This window comes from Patiria miniata, unplaced genomic scaffold (genome assembly GCF_015706575.1).
Source record: "Patiria miniata isolate m_02_andy unplaced genomic scaffold, ASM1570657v1 HiC_scaffold_29, whole genome shotgun sequence".
NCBI classification, from domain to species: Eukaryota; Metazoa; Echinodermata; class Asteroidea; order Valvatida; family Asterinidae; genus Patiria; species Patiria miniata.
In genome coordinates, this window is record NW_024037068.1 from 687,544 (window position 1) to 709,911 (window position 22,368).

At 39.5% G+C, this 22,368-nt stretch overlaps 1 protein-coding gene and 1 long non-coding RNA gene across 4 annotated transcripts in view; one reads left to right on the forward strand and one right to left on the reverse strand.

Moving 5' to 3' along the window:
* The window catches only part of LOC119735749, a 37,475-nt gene extending 31,930 nt beyond the window's left edge, over positions 1-5,545 (forward strand). The window contains exons 5-7 of one of the 3 annotated variants that reach the window (XR_005272220.1): positions 1,233-1,360; positions 3,374-3,449; positions 4,611-5,545. This is a non-coding gene — a long non-coding RNA (uncharacterized LOC119735749). Of the gene's footprint in view, positions 1-1,232; positions 1,361-3,373; positions 3,605-4,610 lie in introns of those variants that run through there. The other 2 variants (XR_005272219.1, XR_005272221.1) reach the window with 2 other exon arrangements.
* An 11-nt stretch (positions 5,546-5,556) lies between these two features.
* Positions 5,557-14,732, reverse strand: LOC119735748. Its single transcript, XM_038209665.1, has 6 exons — positions 14,637-14,732; positions 13,100-13,165; positions 10,866-10,973; positions 9,387-9,449; positions 7,092-7,196; positions 5,557-6,202 (listed from the first exon to the last, which is right to left on the reverse strand). Exons 1-5 carry the CDS (start codon positions 14,724-14,726, stop codon positions 7,098-7,100), a joined length of 426 nt encoding a protein of 141 aa, XP_038065593.1. The 5' UTR covers positions 14,727-14,732; the 3' UTR covers positions 5,557-6,202; positions 7,092-7,097.
* Positions 14,733-22,368: the final 7,636 nt, after the last annotated feature.

Sequence of the window (22,368 nt, forward strand, 5' to 3'; positions counted from 1 at the left end):
TCTTGAAATTGGCTGCATATTTAATGGTAACCTTTCTCAAAATCTTAAAGTTCACCATGTGTAGGTTTTTTTTTTTCAGATGACATAAAAAATACATAAAAATAAAATTAACACTGACGACAGATGCGTTTCATGCATTATGTATTTATTTAGGCCCAAATAAGACAAACTATTCCATCTTATGAATAAGACAAACTAATTAACTGTAGCTTAAAAGTAACACTAAAAGCATCTACCAGTATATGTACGTATGAAATGAATTCTAAAAGCAATGTACAGCTAAGCAAGTGTTATGCACTTATGTATAAAAGTCCTCCCTCCGCTCGCCCCGCCTGCCCCGCCCCCCTATTGTTTGTTAAGTTTTGATTAGGGTAGCCTAGGGGAGTTGGGGTCATATGGGAGGGGGGGGGGGGGTGGAGAGAGATAGGGATGGAAAAGAACAATAGATAAGTGCATAATTTTAGCAAAAACAAGCAGATTATATAAATTCAAAAAGAAGAACGTACATAATGTAATATTTAATGAAATGAAATTTATTTACAATAATATGTGAATTTTGATTTCCAATTTTTTGGACGTGGACATTTATTGAAAAGACACCCTAGTGTCCTCATTTTACCCGACTGACAGACTGATCGATTCACTGACTGACTGGCCAACTACTGACTGACTCCCCAAGTTAACTGGGCAGTGCTGTTGTATAGGATTACTCCATAATGCAAACGACTGGACTAAAACCTGGCCCATTGTGTAGAACAGGTGCATGAACGAAATTCAGATATCAAATTAGGTTTGCCCTTCACCGATGTATAAACACTATATACTCGGTGTGTTACCTCCCAAGTGAAAAAAATCACCACAACGCAAAATTATATCACATCAAAGTTACATCACCCCGACGCAAAATTCCATCTTATGATTAGTGAAATGCTGTATCCGCTGCTATGTACACGAGTGGTAAGACATCTGCAGTAGAAAGCAGGAGGTTGTGAGTTCAAGTCCCACCCAAGTGATTTTTCAACTTTCACTCGGGAGGTAACATACGCCTGTGAAGTGCAAAACCTATTAAGTACCATTTACATCACCCTGACCCAAAATTCCATCTTATGAAAATTCAGATAGATAGCCAGTCAATCAGTCAAATACAATTATGTGCACTCTGGGTCCAGCTTTACTTATGCTTGCCTCACCTTGGTGTTCTGAATTTTGATTATTTTGATTTTGTTCTTCAGGTAAAATGTGCAAGAGCAGAGGCCCAAATACCGGTATGAGCTACAAGTGACTGTCAGTCGATGATCTGAACTTTCTGTCGGTCTGTGTACAGTGTACCGGGACCTCACACTAATGCCACATATCAAAGGTAATGTGTGATTACTATACCTCATATGTATTCGTGAGTGAGAAACAAATTCTGAAAGGTCCATTCACCAATATGTGGTCACCGTTTTGACGGAGTGACGAATCTGTCCAAAACCAAGATTTCTAACAATTTGAGATTTTTTGGACTAACATTTTGTGATGTCCTCTACATGTACGTGATTACCAAATTTCGAGACACGAAATTGCATCATCATTAATTATGCTAATTACACAAGTGATTAACTTGCGACAAACTTAGTTTGTATTCATCTCTTAGTCTCAATTATTTAACACGTGTGCTATCCGGTTCATTAGTAAAAACGTCATATGCCCATTGGATAAACGCTCCAGTTGCGTTAACTTCCGGTTCGTGCTTTACCGTGTGAAGTACGCATGGTTGAATTGAGATGACTTCACACTAACGAACCGGATGGTTAGATTTATGTAACCTCTGCAATTGTGTGTTTTTGACGAAGTGACGAATCTGCATATACCATTATATCATACTATATGTACGCATATGCGCGCGACGAATTTAGGTTTGACGAAGGGACGAATATCTTCAGTAATTAATGTCTCCTAATAAAACATGGTTTTATATAAACAGAGACAATTTTTTGGCTATTTAAATACTGGGCTATCGCATCAGATATGTATTTTTCAATTTTGGGGAGAAATATATACGGAAACGCGATTTGAGAAACAGACCAACTTCAAATTTGATTTTCTAAAACTCTGTTTTGCAGCTGTGTGCGCAGATTTGTCACTTCGTCAAAACGGTGTACACACCAATGTTTTGTTGAGATAACGATACATTACAGGACAAAACTTTGGTGAGTACGTATGTGACATAGTAAAGCAAATATTTTCATGTTTATGATGTAACTTTCCTTGACAAGAGAATCCCAAAATTAGAAAAAAAAATTACATAATTGATATAAAAAAAAAATTAGGATTTGATTTTAATCATTAAAACTAAAAGTAAAGTAAACAAACTTTTGGAAACGAAAAAAAAATCCCTGCACCTTTAATGCAATTTAGCTACCACAGCACTTCAGTTGTGATAATAATTATCATGTAAATTATGCAATGTGTTGCAGTAACTATATGAACTAGCTCTAGAAAGCACAGGCTTAAAAACTTGCTACTTATATAATATTTGCACGTAAGGCGAATTAATATTTTACTTGACAGCGCCAGTTTCACTTAAAACTAAACTGAGCCCTTTAAGGGAATAAATTTTTGCTTGGGAGGTTTTAAACACTATGTTTATGACTGATTGGAGTCTGGAATGCTGGTAATTAGGCCCAAAAAAAAAATAAGTCGGTCTCTGGTCAGCGCGCATGTCGATTTTAAGCATGCACGTCGATTTTTTTCCAAAATGTTCCGCGGTAGCTCCAACAGCGCCCTCTATTTCCGCACCTCCTCATTTTTTTTTTTACCAAAGAGCACCAAGGAATGGGAAATTGCACCAAGGCAAATGATCGAAAGCACCAAGGCAAATTATGGAGGCCACCAATGTACATGAGGACACCAAAAAAGCAAAATAGTACCCACCTTGTCTGTACAATCAAAGCTGAAGAAAAAAAAAAAAAAAGAAAAAAAAAAAAAAAGCCGCGTGGCCGCGTCAATTCCGGAACTTTGGTCTGACCAGAGACCGAATATTTTTTTTTTTTGGCCTTATCAGCAGTATTAGCAGTGTTTAATCTGTTGAAGACTGACCACTTGATGGGCTCTTGACCAATGGGAATGGGACTTAACTGTCTTAGGTATTTATGAATATTGTTTATTTGGGAATTGATTCCAGGAGAAAGGTTGGTGCATGCCACAGTGGTACTTTCCTTGCCTTCTGCCTCAGTGACCGAGGTTCGATTCCCACCCGGGCCAAATGATATACAAATTGTTTTTATCACTGCCTGATTCAGTAGGTTTTTGCGCCCGAATATTTGTCTGGCTTTTTGTCCTGTAGACGTTTCACTGACACCGAGCATTTCTTGATTATCACTTTCTACAGTATTCCTCAGGCTTGAAAGAAATTGCGTTGGGGACTTTTGAGGACTCCCTGGTTTCATTATCAGGAGGAAATACCGGTAAGTAATTAATTTTATTACACTAACCTTCCCAAATCCTCCAAAATCCTCTTTGCAAAATGGACGATTTTGGCTACTTGGATAAGTGTGGTGCTGATTTTGGAGGATGCACTGTGTCAAGGTCTTGGGGCAGACCTTGTGTTGTTTATGCTCAGCCGCGCATAAATTTAGGCCTAGATTATACAATGTACTTGAAATCCTCTGCAGTGCTCCAGGATGTCACTGGCTCTGCCTCGACATATTGAAAGTGATTGCTGGAGGATTTTGCAGGATTGAGGCAGTGGTCACTCCTCCAAGGACCACATTTGAGAAATAACATCTATGATTTTGGACGATTGAGTCAGTGAAAAAAAGGAAATTTTTACATAGAGGCAGTTGGAGGAATTTGCAGGATTGCGGTTGCATCGTTGCAAAAATGCCTAGGGAGATAGAGTTAATTATAATTTGTAATGTCGTTATATTTGCGGACCCTCACTGTTATTCAAATCAGGCCTGATACTTTCCTAATGATCGGGAGTTTTTGTCTCTGTTCATTTTCTATTATTTCCTCCATTTTCAGTATTCTGTACTGTAGACATTTCACTTCTAAGGGTCTGCAGGACACGTTTCCTTTTTTATCTTGAGGGTCTATGTCATGCTTATTAAAACAAGTTACTTTTGAAATGCGTGTACGTGTATGCATTCAAGTGAAATGTTAATTAGCCTTACTTCTATAAATGAATTTACTGGCTACGTAAGCAAAATGATAAGCAAAACACTGCACTATTAGATAAAAGATATCCCCTAATCCTGCACCTATACAGGGTAAGTAAAAAAAAACGAAACCCAAATGTTGGTACCATTGTTTTAGTGAAGTTCTGCATGTGCATGTAGCACTTTCAAAATGTAGGATATGAAAGCCTAATTCATAAGCTTTCTTTTTAGTACTAAGAATCATTCAAATCACTCATGTACTTTCAAGTTACGGAATTTTAAACAGAACTACTGTTTTAAAGTTCTGTCCACAAATCACAAAACGGTGTGTGTTCTTTCAGCAAAACGAAAACAAATCACATGGGGATGCGTGCAAATGTAAATGGGTTTCGCTTTTTTTGACTTGCCCTCTAGAGCCTTTCACACTATCCCAAATCTCAGAGATTTCGGGAATCCTTTTCACACTAGAAAGAATCCAACACAGCTTCTAGTTCTACACTCTCTGCATGGGTAAAATCCAAGGTCGGGACCAGGGTTGAGAAGCTCTACCCCGGGTAAGAAAACCCAACATTTGCTGATCTGGGTACACACCGATGTAAGTGTGAACAGTAGCTTTGCCCACCCGTGTTCAATGGGACCCAGATCTGCATACGATTGACCTGTGTTCATTTTTATAGTGTGGAAAGGCCATACATGTATCTTTCATGTGTACTAACTTTTACATTTCATTTAAAGGGCCCATGCAATGTAATTTTTTAATGCCATCCTTGGAAATTGTGCGCCATTTAACCTTATTTTGAATTTTCATTTCACCATTTTTAATGAAGGGCATTTTGGTGCCCTTTTTTGGTTTTTATGCCAATGTGTATTTGCATATATATTCTTTGGCAAAAGTGTGCTGTCATTTCAGGCAGATACCTCAATGTTACAGCTATTTCCACATCAAAATTTGCCACAATTTTGGATGTTTTGCTATGGCAAATTTTCTTTTCTTTAGTGATTCGTTGTTGTTTCAGTACATGACATTAGGTCAGTGAGCAAAGTTTCCCCTCAAATGTTTTCCATGAGCAACTTTTGGGTTCACATTTTGAAAAGAAAACCCCTAAACTCAACAGTGTCTTCCTGAAATGACAACACAGCAACAGCGCCTTCATTAGTCAGGAAAAGCATATGGAAAACTTGAAATGTTTTTAAAAAAGGGCACTTTTCAATAAAATCAACCAAAAAGGGATGACAAATACTTTTCATACATTTAAGAGGAGTAGAAAGTTGCACAAAATATGAGTGCAAGTAAAATTGACCTATCACAGTAGAATCGTGTTAAAATCGCATCAACGCAGCTTGTGAAATTATTGTCCAATTACATGATATACGAATGGACGCGGAACACGTAAAATCTGAGACAAACGAAACTTAGTGTACACAACCTCCATAGGGTTGTCTGAGGGGCGTGGCTAACTCGCAAATGGCGATAGGTCAGTGCATGTCATGGGCCCTTTAAAAGATAAACATTTAAACAAATTGGCATGAAATTGGGTTTTCTTCAGTCATATATATCCACTCATGGATCCACTATGAAACGCTGCAAGGGCGAAGGTGTTGAGTGCCACTGAGCTGTCCATGTCTTGGTGGTCCAGTGAGAGGTGATCTCGTTTGGCTGAGAGGTCTTAGTCAGCTCCTTGGCATCTGAGGCGAACGGCTTCCTAGATTTCAGAAGCTGTTGGGAGCCAGTTTGTCTCTCTGCTCTGGTCTCGGTTCCATGGAGATGCTGGTTGGGTTCCTGTGAACGACGTGCAACTGCCAAGGTTGCTGCTTTCAGTCTGATGTCGTCTGGGATCCCAGCCAGTGGTGGTACTCTGTAGTAGACTAGTTGGCAAAAAGTCTACTCTTTGAAAAGTTGAAGTTTTTTTAGGACTTCGTTCATGACTGAGGAAAAATCCAATTTCATGCCCTAATAATAATCAAGAAGTCGTGGTCTGGGGATATAGCTACAAACTTGAAGGCCTTGATTTCTCTCAGCTCTCGTTGTTTGTGTGTTCAAGTGTCAGGGTGTCCTCCTCCTAGTGAAGAAATAAGAAAACTAAAATTGATCACAAATGGAATGTATTTAACAGGGAAAGTGGGGAGGGGGTGTAAATGACTAATTCCGTAAATGACTAACTTTGCATAACTTAATTAGCATAAATTTAATAACAATATGTCACACACAGACCGATCAAAATGTCACACACGTGACCACAGAACAATTCCCAGGCAAGGGCGGATCCAGAACACAATTTTTTGGGGGGGCCAAAAAATTTTTTGGTCCCCCAAAAAGTGGGTCAAAAAAATTACGGCATGGGGTTCGGGTTCAAATTTTTTGGATTCTAGATGCTCTGTGGTGCGATCTGAGGCAATTTCTGATCACTTTAACCAATGTTTTTTGAGGAAAAGATGGTGGTGTACTAATTGCCTGCCTTTATTGCGATGTCACATAAAAAAAAAAAAATTGGTTTTGTTTGGGGGGGGGGGCCATGGCCCCCTTTGGCCCCCCCCGGATCCGCCCTTGTTCCCAGGGTGTGTAGTCTGTAAATCATAAAAGACTAGTCTTTCTCTGAAATTAGCACGTGTGTGTGTCCTTAGAACTTTGGAGAAAAGCGTGAATTTCCGATATGGGCCCGATAACATTTGTACGTCTGATGTCACACACATGACCAAACTTTGATGATTCCTCCTAATATTTTGACACAATGTGTGAAAGTGGAAACTATACTCTGAAGTAGGGAGAAAAAAGTACTAACCTGATGAATCATTGAAAGTAATATGTCAGATGTAGTTAACAAGGGGTGAACTCAAATGAGCCCAATTTTATCTCACACAGTGACCAAAGAATGGCCCATACCAGATAGAGTCCTTACATGGTAGAAAATTCTGTAAATTTAGTTGCTAGAGCAATCACAGGCAACATACCGGTATTTATTGCAAATGACTTGGCTGTGTCAGCCACAAGTCAAATGGTGCTGGTGGTTCGTATTGGGACGGCGGTCCACGTGCAGTCAACATGAGCTTGTCATTCTGCTTGTACAATGTACAGAACGTAAGAAAGAAAACAGGTTAACTTTATAAATTTAAGCAATGTACATTGTACATGTATGTACATGGGCGTCGCCAGGATTTTTTCTAGAGGGGGGCAAAAATTTTTTTTGCCAAAAAATGCTTGTATTTCTCAACACATTCTCGATTTATCAGTTTTAGAGGGGGGCAGGGACATTTTGCCCCCCCCCCAACTCATTAAATTTACACCACTTTGTCTTCGCGCCTCTTTTTCTTTTCTTTTCTTTTCTTTTTTTTCTTCCTTTTTTTTTTTTTTTTTTTTTGCTTTTCCAGGGGGGGGGGGCAAGTGCCCCCCCTTGCCCCCCCCTCGCGACGCCCATGTGTATGTAGATTCATTCGCTCACATAGTCAACCCCCGTTTAAAATTATACGGTACATTGAATACTGTACAAAGTCAGCCAAACTTAACTAAAACGTTTGTTGTATCCAAATTTTGTATCAGTACCGTACATGTACCGGTAGATGTAGGAGTGCTGGTACCGTACCATAATGCATTTAAATGCATATCGATAGTCAGAACTACATGTACGTGTAAGACTTTATGTTCACTACATGTATATAATCAAAAGTTTGTTTGTAACAGAGTTTGTTTTAACGATAGTCAACTGTATAAATTTACAATCAGTGGCGGCGCAAGGGGGGATTTGTTTTTCTTGCCACCCCCCAGTTTGCCCTCCCCCCCCTCCCAGTTTTCCCTGAACACTTTATAGAATAATTTAATTGTGATTATTTTCTTCGCTGTTAAGATTCATAACAAGTTGAAGATAGAGAGAGAATCATCAGTTTTGAGGACACATTTTGGGCCAATGAAAGCATTCTAAATGTTTGTACTTTGGTAAAACAAAACATGCCACAGGCATGCATTTATTCTGCCGTGGATAGTGTGCTGTAACATTTCATTGGTCCGAATTCCAATTGGTCCGAAGTCTCATTGGTCCGAAGTCTCATTGGTCCGAAGTCTCATTGGTCCGAAGTCTCATTGGTCCGAAGTCCCATTGGTCGGAAGCCCCATAGGATTAGGGTTAGGGTTAGGGTTACGGTTAGGGTCAGTCAACCTGAACCAGTGGAACTACACAGTATTATGATTCGTCGGACCAATGGGACGAATGGGACTGAGGACCAGTGGAACTTTGGACTATCGAGACGTAACCATGTCTTTGAACATGTACATTTGTTAGGCCAAAAAAAAAATAAGTCGGTCTCTGGTCAGCGCGCGCGTCGATTTTAAGCATGCGCGTCGATCCTTTTTTTCCCCAAAATGTTCCACGGTAGCTCCAACAGCGCCCTCTATTTCCGCACCTCCTCATTTTTTTTTTACCAAAGAGCACCAAGGAATGGGAAATTGCACCAAGGCAAATGATCGAAAGCACTAAGGCAAATTATGGAGGCCACCAATGTACATGAGGACACCAAAAAAGCAAAATAGTACCCACCTTGTCTGAACAATCCAAGCTGAAGAAAAAAAAAATAAGGAAAAAAAAAAAAAAAAAAAGCCGCGTGGCCGCGTCAATTCCGGAACTTTGGTCTGACCAGAGACCGAATATTTTTTGTTTTTTGGCCTTATACATAAATTTGTTGTATTTTTTTCTGCGGATTGATATATTTCTCATTCATAAAATGACTACATTTCTAAATTTGCTCTACTGGCTTCTGGACCTTTGACTGCCCCCAAAAATATTTGCTTGCCCCCAATTGCCCCCAAATTTTAGAGTCTGGCACCACAACTGTTTACATATCCTCACAACTCATAATTATTAGCAGATTTTAAGAGAGAAATTCACCCCTCCTATACATTTAGTCATTCAATTACATTTGTATACTGAATGTTATAAATGTAAATTGTACCACTTTGGCTAGTGCACCAAAGCTTTTAACAATATCATTCCCCCTGTGAAGTAGGGATGCCCTGTCCAACGCTCAGATGTAAATTCCAATAGTGCATGGTATACGCATGTACTGCGAAGCATGGATGTAAATTGGTATGCATACAAACATGCCTGTACTATCCATGCTTGAACACCTGAATAGGCGGCGTCCATCATCAGTTCAAAATTTCCAACATGGTGGTGCATCGTCATTTCCCCCATGATCACCACTGATGGGATACAGGCTTTAGTGGTATTGGCAACTTTTAAGAAACTGAAAGCTCACCTCCTTCATTCTAATCCGCCGTTCATTCATCCAAATACGATGTTCTTCACGAACTCTGTTATTCTGTTCACAAAGGAAATATGATAAAGGGCGATTCCACGCCAAAATTAATGTGGATTGTGACAGCTGAAAAAGGGAAAATCTGTGTAATCTCCAGAACTGCAAGACTGCAACCTCGAAATGTGGTGTCAACTTAAAGTGGACAACAAGACCTTTCATTTCAGTGATGTGGCAATATGGTCAAATTTATTCATTCATGAAAAAAAAAATGTTGTGGGGGCTAAAATCAGAGTCATTTTGGCACCTTGTTTTTACATGTACCCGGTATGCACAATGCAAGTGTTAAGCCAAAAAAAAAAAAAAATTCGGTCTCTGGTCTGACCAAAGTTCCGGAATTGACGCGGGGATGCGGCTTTTTTTTTTTTTTGCTCTTTTTTTTTTCTTCAAGCTTGGATTGTACAGACAAGGTGGGGTACTATTTTGCTTTTTTGGTGTCCTCATGTACATTAGTGTCCTCCATAATTTGCCTAGGTGCTCTCGATCATTTGCCTTGGTGCAATTTCCCATTCCTTGGTGCTCTTTGGTAAAAAAAATTGAGGAGCTGCGGCAATAGTGGGCGCTGTTGGAGCTACCGTGGAACATTTTGGAAAATAAAAGATTGACGCGCATGATTCAAATTGACGCGCGCGCTGACCAGAGACCGACTTTTTTTTGGCCTTATTGTGGGGTTTTGTTTTTAAGGCAGAGAGAAGGGTTCATAGTCTGTGCCAAAAGAGATTATTTGGTTTGATTATGAGTTTCTTGTACCGGTAAATGTATCTTTTAACTTGTACCAAAGATGGGTGGACAAACTGTAATGCGAGTTACCGTAATGCGAGTTACCGTAACGCAAGTAACCATAACGCGAGTAATAAAAATTTATCCATCTAGAGATTTTATGATTGATTTTTTGTTAACAATTGTTATGTAGCATATGACCTACTGTTTGTACACACTAATGATGTAAGGATGCTGGAAAGATTCTTCCAACAGTGTGCAGTACATGTATAAGGGAATTTCCAAATTTATGCAGGGTATAAGTTAACAATTTACAATCTTATTGCAGAACCAACAAAATTTCATTAGCCTCTTTTTTAGTAGCTTAATCACTTAATTTCAAGGGATCTTCTGTGAGAAAAACCCTCCCTAAAGCCCGGTTCATACTTCATGCGAAAGCAAATGCGAAGCGAATTTGACGTCATAAAACATTCGCTGCGAAATTCGCCCGAGTTGAAATATGTTTAACTTTTACGAAATCGCAGCGCACATACTTGCCATGACGTCACAAATTCGCGTTTGCTTTCGCTTTCGCGCAGAGTATGAACCGGGCTTAAATGCTTTGACTTTATCAAATAACAGCACAGAGTTGCTGTTAAAAAAAATTGGTTTCAATTCTAATAACAGATTATCAATTAGTGTGTCAGTCTTTGAATGTCTTACCTCAAGAGATTGAAATTGATGCTTATTCTCCAATGCACTATTCAAATCTTGGGAATTGTCTTGTACTCCAGTCATAAAGAATTGGGAGTCATCATCCCATTTCTTACTCTGTGGATAAAAATTATGACGTGATGTTTTAGTAAACTTGTAACAGGTTTTAGACCCTCCGCCTCTGTTATTGCTTCCTCTGTGTTCTTCCTTTTAAGCCTACATGTACACGTATTTCAGCAAAGCAAGATAAAGAAAGAGATATGTGCAGGGTATGTTCTTGCAGTTTACATACCTGGTACCGGGGTATTTAAAGGTACCGGTACAGTCCATCATTTGTAATTTGTGCATTTTGTTCATTTGAAAAACATGCTCAAAATCTAAATACAGGTGAACCTGATGAAGTTTCAGCTCAGCTTCAGCTGTATATTCCAAGAAAAAAACACAGCATTCTAGGATTCGATTTCAAATCAGAAGTTGCTGAATCATGTTTTGAATTGGGCCTGTATTCAGCGTCTGAGCCGATTGCAGCTGCGCGATGTCGCGCCCCAATCCGACGAATTATAGCAACTGTGCGCGCGTGCGCTTCGCCAAATAAAATAAATGAACTACTAACGGAATTTTCCTTCTTAAGACGCACCGTTGGAAGGCCTTCTTTCGTTGATTTCTTCCAAATGACAGCTAGCCAGGAAGAATAATTTCACAGGGAGTTTATTCCCCTTACTATCTTCAACCAAGTATGTTTTTCAACAATAATTATGTCAGTTACTTTTTGGATAGCTGCAAATGATGGATTGTAGCTTTAAACCATTGTTGACTGCTGTGATGTGGGATATGACGTTTGACCAGATCACAGCAGTCAAAAATTCTTTCGTGCTAAATGGTTGTAACTTAATCTGCAAGAAATAAATTGAATCTCTGTGTTGTAACCTTTGATAACTGCAGGCTTTCCTGCCCGATATGAGACTGAGTGGTTGCAGTTTTCGGTCACAAGCGACAGGTAACACAATGCACGCAGTCTACAAATGTATATGCAGCGCAATGTGTATGAGGTTTATAGAAAATTTACATGTATGGAACGCTGTGCACATTTTATGAAGTAAACAGTTATTTTTACAGACTTGACACGTACAATGTATAGCCATTCTATACCAATGAAATTACAACATCCAATCACATAGAGCTGCTTCAGCATAAAATATGCTTTAAGCACAAATTAACTTTGCTTATATCATCAGGTTACCCATGCGATTGTTGCTAAGTAAACAACAGCTAAATACCAGTCACAAGCAATGTACATCGCATGGCGTTTTGGCCGGTATCCTGATTATATTAGGCAAGGTTCTTTTGTGCTTTTAAAGGAAATTTAGTGCTCAAGCAGCTCTAGGAAATTGGTCCATGGCAGTCTTCAAGTTTACGTTGCAATAAACTATACTTCTCTAAATAATGTACGTTCTTGTTGCATACATTTGGTGGTGCTGATGAGTATCAAGCTGGAGGCTGAAAGGGAGTGACGTCCCTTGCCTCAAGTGTGATGACTCAAGTTGTGGAAAATCATGGAATTTCATTGTAAAGGCCCTGTCACACTGTCACGTCCATACATGGCGTCCACCGTAAATCTAAGACGTCTGTGTGGCGTTCTATGGCGTCCTTGCAGCGTTAATCTGTATGAGTTCCATTGAATTCCAATTAGAAGTCTGCGCGGCATCCTCTGCGTCCTCGCTGCGTCCTCGCTGCGTCCTCATGGCGTCCAATAAGTTTGTACCACGTTCTTGGAGTCCTTATCGCACGCTTGATGCGACCTTAAAACATACGTGTGATGTCAGCAGCCAGGAGCGCGGCGTATATAAATACTCGGGCCAAAATGGGCAATAGTCATTAGAGGAGACGTGCAGTCCTGATGCATGCACATATCCGTGGAGTACTCAGGACGTCGCTCCCGTCTGCCTGCACGTTGCCATTACGTCACGGCCATTTGGAAGGAGTTCGCGCAGAGTCCTTATCGCGTTCTGATCAAAACGCCAAGGTGCGACGTTTGTTTACTAGATATGTAAGATCAATGAGTCCCCAAGCCGTATCTAGTATCAATGAGTCCCCAAGCGTAATCAGCGCTCTTACCTCGTTTTAGTCAATTTTCTTGGTCGCGGTACAAACTCCATACCAGAACGTGACAGTGTGACAGGCCCTTAAGCATGTTAAGAAAACAGAGTGAAGAAAAACAGAATGAAGCTCACAGTGAACTGTACCTTTTCGGTTTCGATGTTTGGAGGACGATCATCAGGAGCTGGTAGTGAATTTTCTCCTCCCAAAATCTGCGAAGTGAAAGAAGGACTTAAAAAAAACTCTCTGTAGTTGTGTGCCTGTTTGAGGGAACAAGAATTTAAGTTCATATATTGTTGTCTTTTTTCCTTCCAACTTCTGTCTTAGAAAACAGTTTTAGAAGTTACCCAAATTGGGATTGGGAACAATCTAAGGTCCACTCTGTTCAGTTGTTGGGTTCCGTTGCCGTGGGAAAAGAGAGGGAAATTTAGTTTAATTTTGGTTGGGAACAAATGTTGTCAAGCCTGCTTGGCTTTGGAACAGACTATTTTGTCTGCCTCGTTTCCTTCTTTTTTTTGGGGGGGGGGGGGAATTGCCACGGCCCCATTGGAATGGGGCTATTCGAGGTGTGTTATGCTGATATCGTTTTAAAACAAATGTACAAACTCGTTGAAATACAGGAGTTTTGTGTATACATATGGTCTCTGTATGTTTATCAGATACAATTAAATAAATAAAGTAATATCGCTTTTCATCATCAACAATCTCAGAGCGCTTTACATTTATTCCCCCATTCATCAGGTCAGTTTTTTGTCTTGCCCAAGGGCACAAACACCATGCTCCTGGCAGGGTTCGAACCCAGGCACCATTGTATAGGAGTCAAATTGCATGATACAGTGGAACGTCGCTTTACCGTACACCGCTATATACCAAACATTCAGCTATACCGAACATCGTCCTTGGCTACCGATGTTTGTGTACAAAACGTACTGAACGTTGCTGTTGAAAAAAGTCAACAGAAGAGCGACAAGTGGCTATTATTTCCCCAAGGAATAGAAGGTGGAAAGCCACCCATTGCTGTAGGTAGTAAGCTCAAAACTGTGTATATTACATGATTCAATAGTCGGCACGTGTTCAAAGTCATCTTTCAGTAGGGCGTGCAGGGTGACGTTCTGAAGGGCGCTATTTTGAGTACCGGAGTACCAGCAGCTTAAGATCGCTATACCGAACGTTCGCTATTACGAACAATTTCTGTGGATCCCGTGATGTTCGTTATAGCGGTGCTCCACTGTAAATAAGCCATGTAATGCTGTTGATATATTCTGTAACATGTAAATCCTTCTGCGGACTTGTAGCAAACGCACATTAAACTAGTCAACGGCGGATCCAGGAGGGGGGGGGGGATTTTTTTGTTATGGTCGCAAAAAAGGCAGCCATTGCATACACCACACACAAAACTCAGCAATACATTTGCACCCCCTTCCCCTTGCTTTTCATATTTAATTTGGGGCGGAAAATCTTTGGACCCACTAAGCTTATTCGGGAACAAATCTTTTATGGTCCCCTCTAAAAATTGGGTTCTGGATCCGGCCTTGTCTGATACATGTGACATGATAGGCTTATACATGTAATGCACAAGGCCTTACAATTGTCATGCATGTTCATCGCCAAGTTTTCATTATAAGATGGTTTTGGACATGTACGTGGCTGTCGTGTTGAGCCATTTTATCGTGTTGTACCCACCTTATTTAAAGGACTTAATGCAGGCCGAATGTCATTAAGTGGATGCTTTGCATGCTGTTCATCCATCGTATGGGGACTAGATGGCAACATGGTGTTGGACAGAACGGCTAACGATGTAGCTGTTGACTTGATATCTTCGGAGCGGTAAACTAAGGCAAGAAAAAGTTAACAGCAAGATTAGTAAAGTATCTGTCTATGGTAATGAAACCAAGGATTCCTCAAAAGCAGCCTACAGGTAGGTGCTGTAGAGAGAAGACAATAAAAAGTGATTACAGTTTTAGAGGTGGGAGGAAAACCCCAGAAGGATATTCCGGGGAAGACCCACAGAATCAGGTAGGGACTGAAAACCCAATCCACATGTGGCCAGGGCAGGAATCGAACTCGGGCCATAGAGGGGGGAGGCAAGAAACGATCCACTGTGCCAACCTGACTTCCTGACATACATGTACATGTAAAAATGTCGCAAGAATATACCGGTAGATATCAAGGCTCTACACAAGGAAAAAGTATCCTGGTTGAATTGCGGAATTGTTAAATGTAATCCGCAATGAGCTTATTGCATTGAAGAATTAGTTGCAGGATTCTCAACAATTTCTCCGAGATCTTTCCCAAATGAAGGTCCAAGCATTAAGCACGTATACGAACTGATAACTTCATTTTGGGGAAACTCTGTGGAAGTGTTTTCAGAACCTCTGTAACTTCGTGTAATACCCTATATAATTGACCCATTGCTGGTGTACTTGTCTGAAACTTATTTTGGTATATTTATCCCAGATAAATCGTAACATAAATCGTAACGAACTGTTTTCTTAGTATGATGGAATTTGCATTGTCTGAAAGCTTGTCACAAAATAAGAAAAAGAAAAGAAAACATGAAACTAGAGATTCACGTTTGTTGAGTTACAAACGCTGGGTGATCGGGCCGAACCCTGTTTCACAGAACATTGCTCAGTTGTGAATATTTTTTTTATGTAAGAACAGAAAAGGATCATGAAATTAAACCTTTTCAGTAAATTTGCATATAATAATATACACACCTTATCAGGGATTATGTTGGTGCAAAGTTTCAAGTTTGTACCACAAACGGTTGAGAAGAACACCTGTGGATGTAGTGACTAGAAAAAAGAAAGAAAGATGGAAAGAAACAGAGAACATTTATTCGAACAATTCTAAAATGGTGATCGGGTTGTGCCCAATCCCCCCCCCAAAAAAAGGAGAAAAACAGAGAAGCTAAAAAAAAAAGGTGAGCTCCCTGAGGCAAAAAAAAAGTCCTGTTTTTGGTCAGCGCTTGCATGGACGTAGCCATGCTCGTCGGCAAAATCTAAAAAAAAAGAAGTAAATGTAAGATGGTGTCTCCAAACTGCGAAACCCACTGGTTTGACTAGAATCCTGCTGCTACACAGTTTTAGTGTGTTTTTAGATGGGGTTACGATTGAGTATTTAAGCTTTATGTGGCCTCTCTGGGCTGCCGCTAACTTTAGTCGGGCACCATTTGCAGACGGTGTTGTAATTTTGTCCAAACTTCTAGAAGAATGTTTGTGTCGGTTGAGATACTAAGCCGGTGCAGAATTCTCAAGCCTTATGGCCTTACTGAGGTCACCTCAAGCTCCACCCATGGACATTTTTTGAGAGTTCGAAGGGGATGGAAGCGTCATCTGCAACATCAGCCGCCATTTGATTTGGGGCAAGCTCCATACCAGAAACCGATACTGTTTTGGCCTAAGAGGGACTTAACCAGTTGTGATTTTTTTTCGCGACATCGTGAATTTTTATCATGACGCTTTGTGAATATTTGTCACAACCAGTATATTTGTCATGACTAGTCGTAAAAAAATTAATGACTAGTCGTGAATTTTGTTGCTAATTTTTTTTCCAGTAACTTCCGAGGGCAAAACCATGAGGTAGGCCTACATGTCTATTTTTCTTTGTTCGCTGGTTGTCCTTCAGCGTCGGGGGGGGGGGGGGGGGGGGGGGGGGGTAAACATCCCTGCTATCCCATGATGCACATTGTTAAACCCTCCAAGATACTTGAAAAATATTCGGGAAAAACACTCACGACGTCGTAACAAATTTCACGACTAACCATAAAAAAATCCACAACCACCTGTAGCTATTGTCCCTTCAGGATCACCATTTGTTTAAAATATAAATTCTTGTTGCTTTCTGCCTGATCTTTGGTTGAAGGTTCTTTCCTTTTTTAACTGAAAAAATAGGACCAGTAAAGATAAAGTGGGAGCTTCAAAGTGGGAACCAACAAAGTACATGTACATGTACAATGTATGTTTAATTAGGCCTACATCACTGAAAATGAACATGCACGTAGAATTACTTTACAGGTCCCTTTGATGACTTTGAAGTACTTGTTCCTATTGTTAGAGGACCTATTATTGCCATGAAATGTTTGAAGTATGGTATACACTTTTGATTACATAAAACTTACCAATTAGGAAGGATAATTAAAGCTTAGCTTTTATCACGCAGAAGAATAAACCAAAATCTACTGGAAAGTCCCTCTTTAGCATGACGTCACATGCACGACGTCACACGCAAGCGCAGTTGTTACTTGGTCATTCCATTATTTTGTGTGCAACCAAAACACGTACGGGTTCATGATCCATACCACATGATCAATTTAGAAAACTTGTTTCACCAAATAAAGAAAAATGTTTTAATAATTTTGTATTTTTCATTTCCTGTTGTTTTGGCCATATAGTTCATGAATAACACAGTAGTTGTGCAATAGCATTATTTAGAAAACAAATTAGTTTTACATTAATGCCACAGAATGCCAATTTTTTTTACTCTCATCTTGAGACCCCCAGTGTTTTAATCGTTTTGGAAAAAAAATGTCGAAATAATTCAAGTTAACATTGATAAACAAGGCTAAGTTTTGATTTGCCTTATTTCTCATCCTGGGAAAAACCCAACTCTGTTGCCCTATTGCCCTGCTTTTATTGAACGCAAGGATTCTGTTTTAATAGGATTTTATTCATGAATTCGATCTTGTTGACATTTATATCCTGGATCATCCGGGACTATTAAAGGATCTACTGGAATGTTATGACAATGTACTTAGGAAATAAATGTGTGATTGGGAGGTATTAAACTGCCTGTTTAAGACTAGTTGGAGTCGGGATGCTGATAATTACCCTCGCCTTCGGCTTGGGATATTATCAGCATCCAGACTCCAACCAGTCTTATTCATTTTTTTCCAAATGTTGTATGTTCATGATCACAACTTGTTACATGCATGTCCCTTAAAGGCCACCATATACTTACTATACAATTTTTTCTTCTTTTTTTTTGGGGGGGGGGTTGACATATGGTTGAGTTTTTTTGTTTTTCAAGTTGTTTTTCAACTATATGACTAGTAAATGAAAAGATAAAGCAAGCCCATTCAACTTCAAGTGGGAACCAGCTTACATACAGTGACTGAATTAGAAATAAAAAATAAAAATAGAAAACATTATGTGGCTCACTTTTTTCCATAAAAATGACATAACCTACACGTTATTGACGTTAGTAACTGTGAAAATTTCACATAATTTGCCTAAGCACCGTCGGTATCACAAACTTCAATAATTGATATATCGGAAATCCAATATCGAGAATATGGTATATATCATTTATCTCATAGAGATGACACTTTAATCAAAGTAAAATCTTAAGTCCCTATTTTCCAATGGCTTCTTCAACAGCATATTGCTCAAACTTTTTAAAAATAAATCTCAGCACTGACAATTTGTCCAGAACGGGCGGTTTCTTTTGAGGAATTCCAGCAAACGTAGAGCACAAGGCGACACTGCTTGGCATTTGGCGATGTTTTTGCTTGGAGTCAGAAACAAGTTGCCGCCGAGTTTTATTAATTGAATAACAGTGTGAGGAGCCGGTGTTCACTGCGTGATAATGACCGGGTTTGGGGTGACCGCTGTTAATGGACCTTTCCTAAACCAATCATCTCTGCCATTCTGGACACAAGGAATGTGTAAAAAGCTTCCTCCATCAGGCAAAAATATGAAAACATTGTTGTATTTTCGGACTTATAAGGCGTCAGACTTATGAGGCATAAAATGTATTTATTCTGCCTCATATGTACATGTAGGTCCGATGCCTCAGAAGTCCGACGCCTCATAAGTTCGACAACGGACAAACTAGGCGTTCAATTTGTCGGACTTACGAGGTGTCGGAACTATGAGGCGTCGGACTTATGAGGCGTCAGACTTATGAGGCGTCAGACTTATGAGGCGTCAGACTTATGAGGCGTCAGACTTATGAGGCGTCAGACCTATAAGGCGTCGGACTAATGGGCCTTTATTTGGTTAGGGGATGCGATTTTGTCGGACGTATGAGGCGTCGGACCTATGAGCCGTCAGACTTATGAGCGGACCCTGAAAAAATGGAGTAATATCGATGTATCGATGGTGCTTATTTATTCCCAAGTTATGTCTATTTTACTAAAAAAAAATCACAAAATTCAGCTGCCCTCCACTCCACCAGTGATCATTTACTGTTCTATGAACTGATGAGTACCCATTAAATACAATGAAACATTGGAACGAACGAAAACTTGCCAAAGAAAACGGCCAAAAATCGCCAGCAATATTTCAGGAAAAAAAGTCAACTCTTTCCTCGTATTCAAAACACAAAACCGGAAAGTTAAAGAAAAAGAATATTTCAGACTCAAATGATAAAAATCTCATTTGTATTTGAATGCCTGTGTGAAATCTGTAATTTTCTCTTAGCTCAATAGCTTCCATGGCATTCCCTGGACAGCTATAAAAATGGTTTCTTTTAGTAAAAATGCATAACTTCTGATAGCATGGATCAATTTCAGTCATTCTTTTTTTCAGATGAGTAAAAGAACATGCTCTTGTAAGACATACTATAATTTGTGTATCAAATGTGATTGTTTTTTAAGAATACAAAATCATTAATCCAGGTCACTTTCTTTTTGAATCACACTTGTGCAGTATGTACAATGTAATGAGCTCAGCATGTAGAATGTACGTATACCAGTATGTAGAATTCATTTCTATAAAAATACAGTGAACTTTGCTCGTTCATATTTTCTGAGGAGCTTTTATTATAAGGAAATGTTTGGAGTGTACACTTGGTCACTGTGTTACATGACACATTTTATTAGGTGAAACTTACCCGTCTGACTTGAGAAATACAGATTTTCCGTGCACAAACGTTCGTGAAAATCAATTGGAAAATTTCCCCTTTTCTTTTAAACATGACGTTGCCGCGTGCACGTGAGCAAAGTTGTCACGTGGTCACATCACCTCATTATTTTGTTTATAAAAACATCAACACATAGGATCATGATCAATACAACTCGATCAAATAAGAAAAACATGTTTCTCAAAACAAAAAAAACCCGTTATTATTTATAATTTTGTTTTGTTTTGGCCACAGTTAATGAATAACATAGTAGTTGAATATCAATTAGCATATTTTATAATATATGTAAAAAAAAAATACACACTTGCGATCGAATGTCCACTTTTTTTTAATTCTCAACTTGACACCCCCCCCCCCCCCCCACAGTGTAATTTTCTTTCCCGATAAAATAAATTGAAATCATTTAACTTTGACAAACAGAACTAAATTGATTTGCCTTACATACTGTGTATTTCTCATCAGGGAAAACCCAACTTTGTCGCCCTATTGTCCTACCTATATTGAATGCGAGGTGCTCACTGATCTCTATGTAAAAAATCTTGATAGCCCATTCACTGTTCAAGTTAAAGTCGCCTTCCGCCGTATTACTACTCCCATAACAATAGATTTGTAAAGAAAGATCTATGTTTCATTAAGTTGATATATTTGTACCCTTTTTTTAACTCAATCTTTGTACATGTTGTATTAATGAAAAATAAGATGGCAGCAAAAGATATTTGGTATAAATTTTAAGTTGAGAAGAAAATGCTTTGTGTGTTTTCAGAAGGTTCTGTTTTAGTTCTTTTGAACGATGGGAGCAGTTGAGGCTGGTTCTCTCCACACATTTGAATGGAGGGATCGGGAACCAGTGTGAAGCTTCACTTTTCATTAAGACCTGAATGACCAGCGAGCTATTCAGATTTATTACATGGAGATCAGTGGTGTTCTTTACAAGATTTTATTCATAAAGTTGATCTTTGATCTTGTTGTTGACGTTCCGTGAATATGTTGCATCTGAAAGAGCTTGTGCAGTAGAATTTGTTACTGCAATCCTTCAAAATTCACATTTGTGTCTAGTGGCGTAGCGAAAAAATTTGTGGTATAGCGAGAAAATTTTCCCCCCAAAAATGAGCCATCAAAGAAATTCATAAAATAGGGAGTCACAGCCACTGATCTCTATATAAAGACTGGATAGCTAATAAAGAGCCGCACAATGAATGAATTTGACACCATATTGGTGAGACCGGCTGGTGATCTACAAAGGACAAGTTGCCGTCTTTATAGACAGCATAATTTCTTTTGTAACGTCGCGGTTCACTTGACTTATATTTTGACCACCACCACTGACCAAGGTTAACTACAATTTTTCTAACGTCGTGGTTACTAAAATGCCGCAAATATCACTTTTTCGGTGTTTTGAAATAATAATCACTACGGAAATGTGTCCCTTTTAGAACATCATAATATGTGTACGTGACCAAAATGCGCGTCAACTGTTGATACAACGCGCGCGTATTTACGCGTAGAACGTTCGTATTATACGCAGCCATCTTTGTGAGACCAGGGGCGAATTGGTCAATATGCAAAGTCTACTGTGTGAATGTTGTATGCATATCCGCTATCCAGTCTTTATAATAGAGATCAGTGGTCACAGCCTGGGTTTGAGAAATGGCATGACGAGACGGTTTCAGCCACATCTGCATACAGCGTGCCATGCCCAGAGAGCACGTTGAGGGCATTGATCAGATGTACGGCTGCCCCCACCCTTAAGGCTTTCCCCTTTCCTCCCCTCCTTTTTTAAACAATTTTGTTCAACAATTGTACCTCATGTTTTGTGAAACACCCCTATAGCTTGTGCCTCACGAATGTAGTACCAAAAATCTCCCCGTTTGGATATTGGCACGCGGGCGCGGCGCGTACCGTGAGATGTGGCGCAGAACACAGCGATATTCTACTGGTGGCTTAAAACCAACCTCGTGACGGGCTCTTGACCAATAGGAATGGGTAAACTGTCTCAGGTAATTATGAATGCTTTTTCAAGAGGGTTATGGTAAAAATCAAGTAACAAATACCAGGTGACACTCTTTTGACTATATATAGAGAGAGATTTGGACTACAAAAGTGTATGATCTTGAAATGTGTAAATCTGACTGTTCACACACAAAAAAAGAAAAAGATGGGGGCAAGTCTAGTGAAACTGGCCCCAGAGAGCATACGATTCAATTCAGTTGATTCAGAATGGCCATTCACTGGAAGTCTTTTTTAGTGAGTGGTCTACACAACAATCTGGATTCAGCCTATTTCAGGGGTTTCCTATACAACAGCACTGCCCGGCACTCTGCACCAGCCAACAACCAGGCCAAGTCACAAGTAACAGTCAGTCAGTAATGGTGAGTTAGTCAGGTACAAAGAGGTCAATAAAGAGAATTAGCACCAAAAAAACCTAGCACATGACACCAATTTACAATTATTTGTTTTGCCACAAAATAAAGCAGCATAAACCTATTTATTCATTCATAAAACGCATAGTGAAATGGTTTAAGTTAAAAGTCAAATAACATAAAATAAG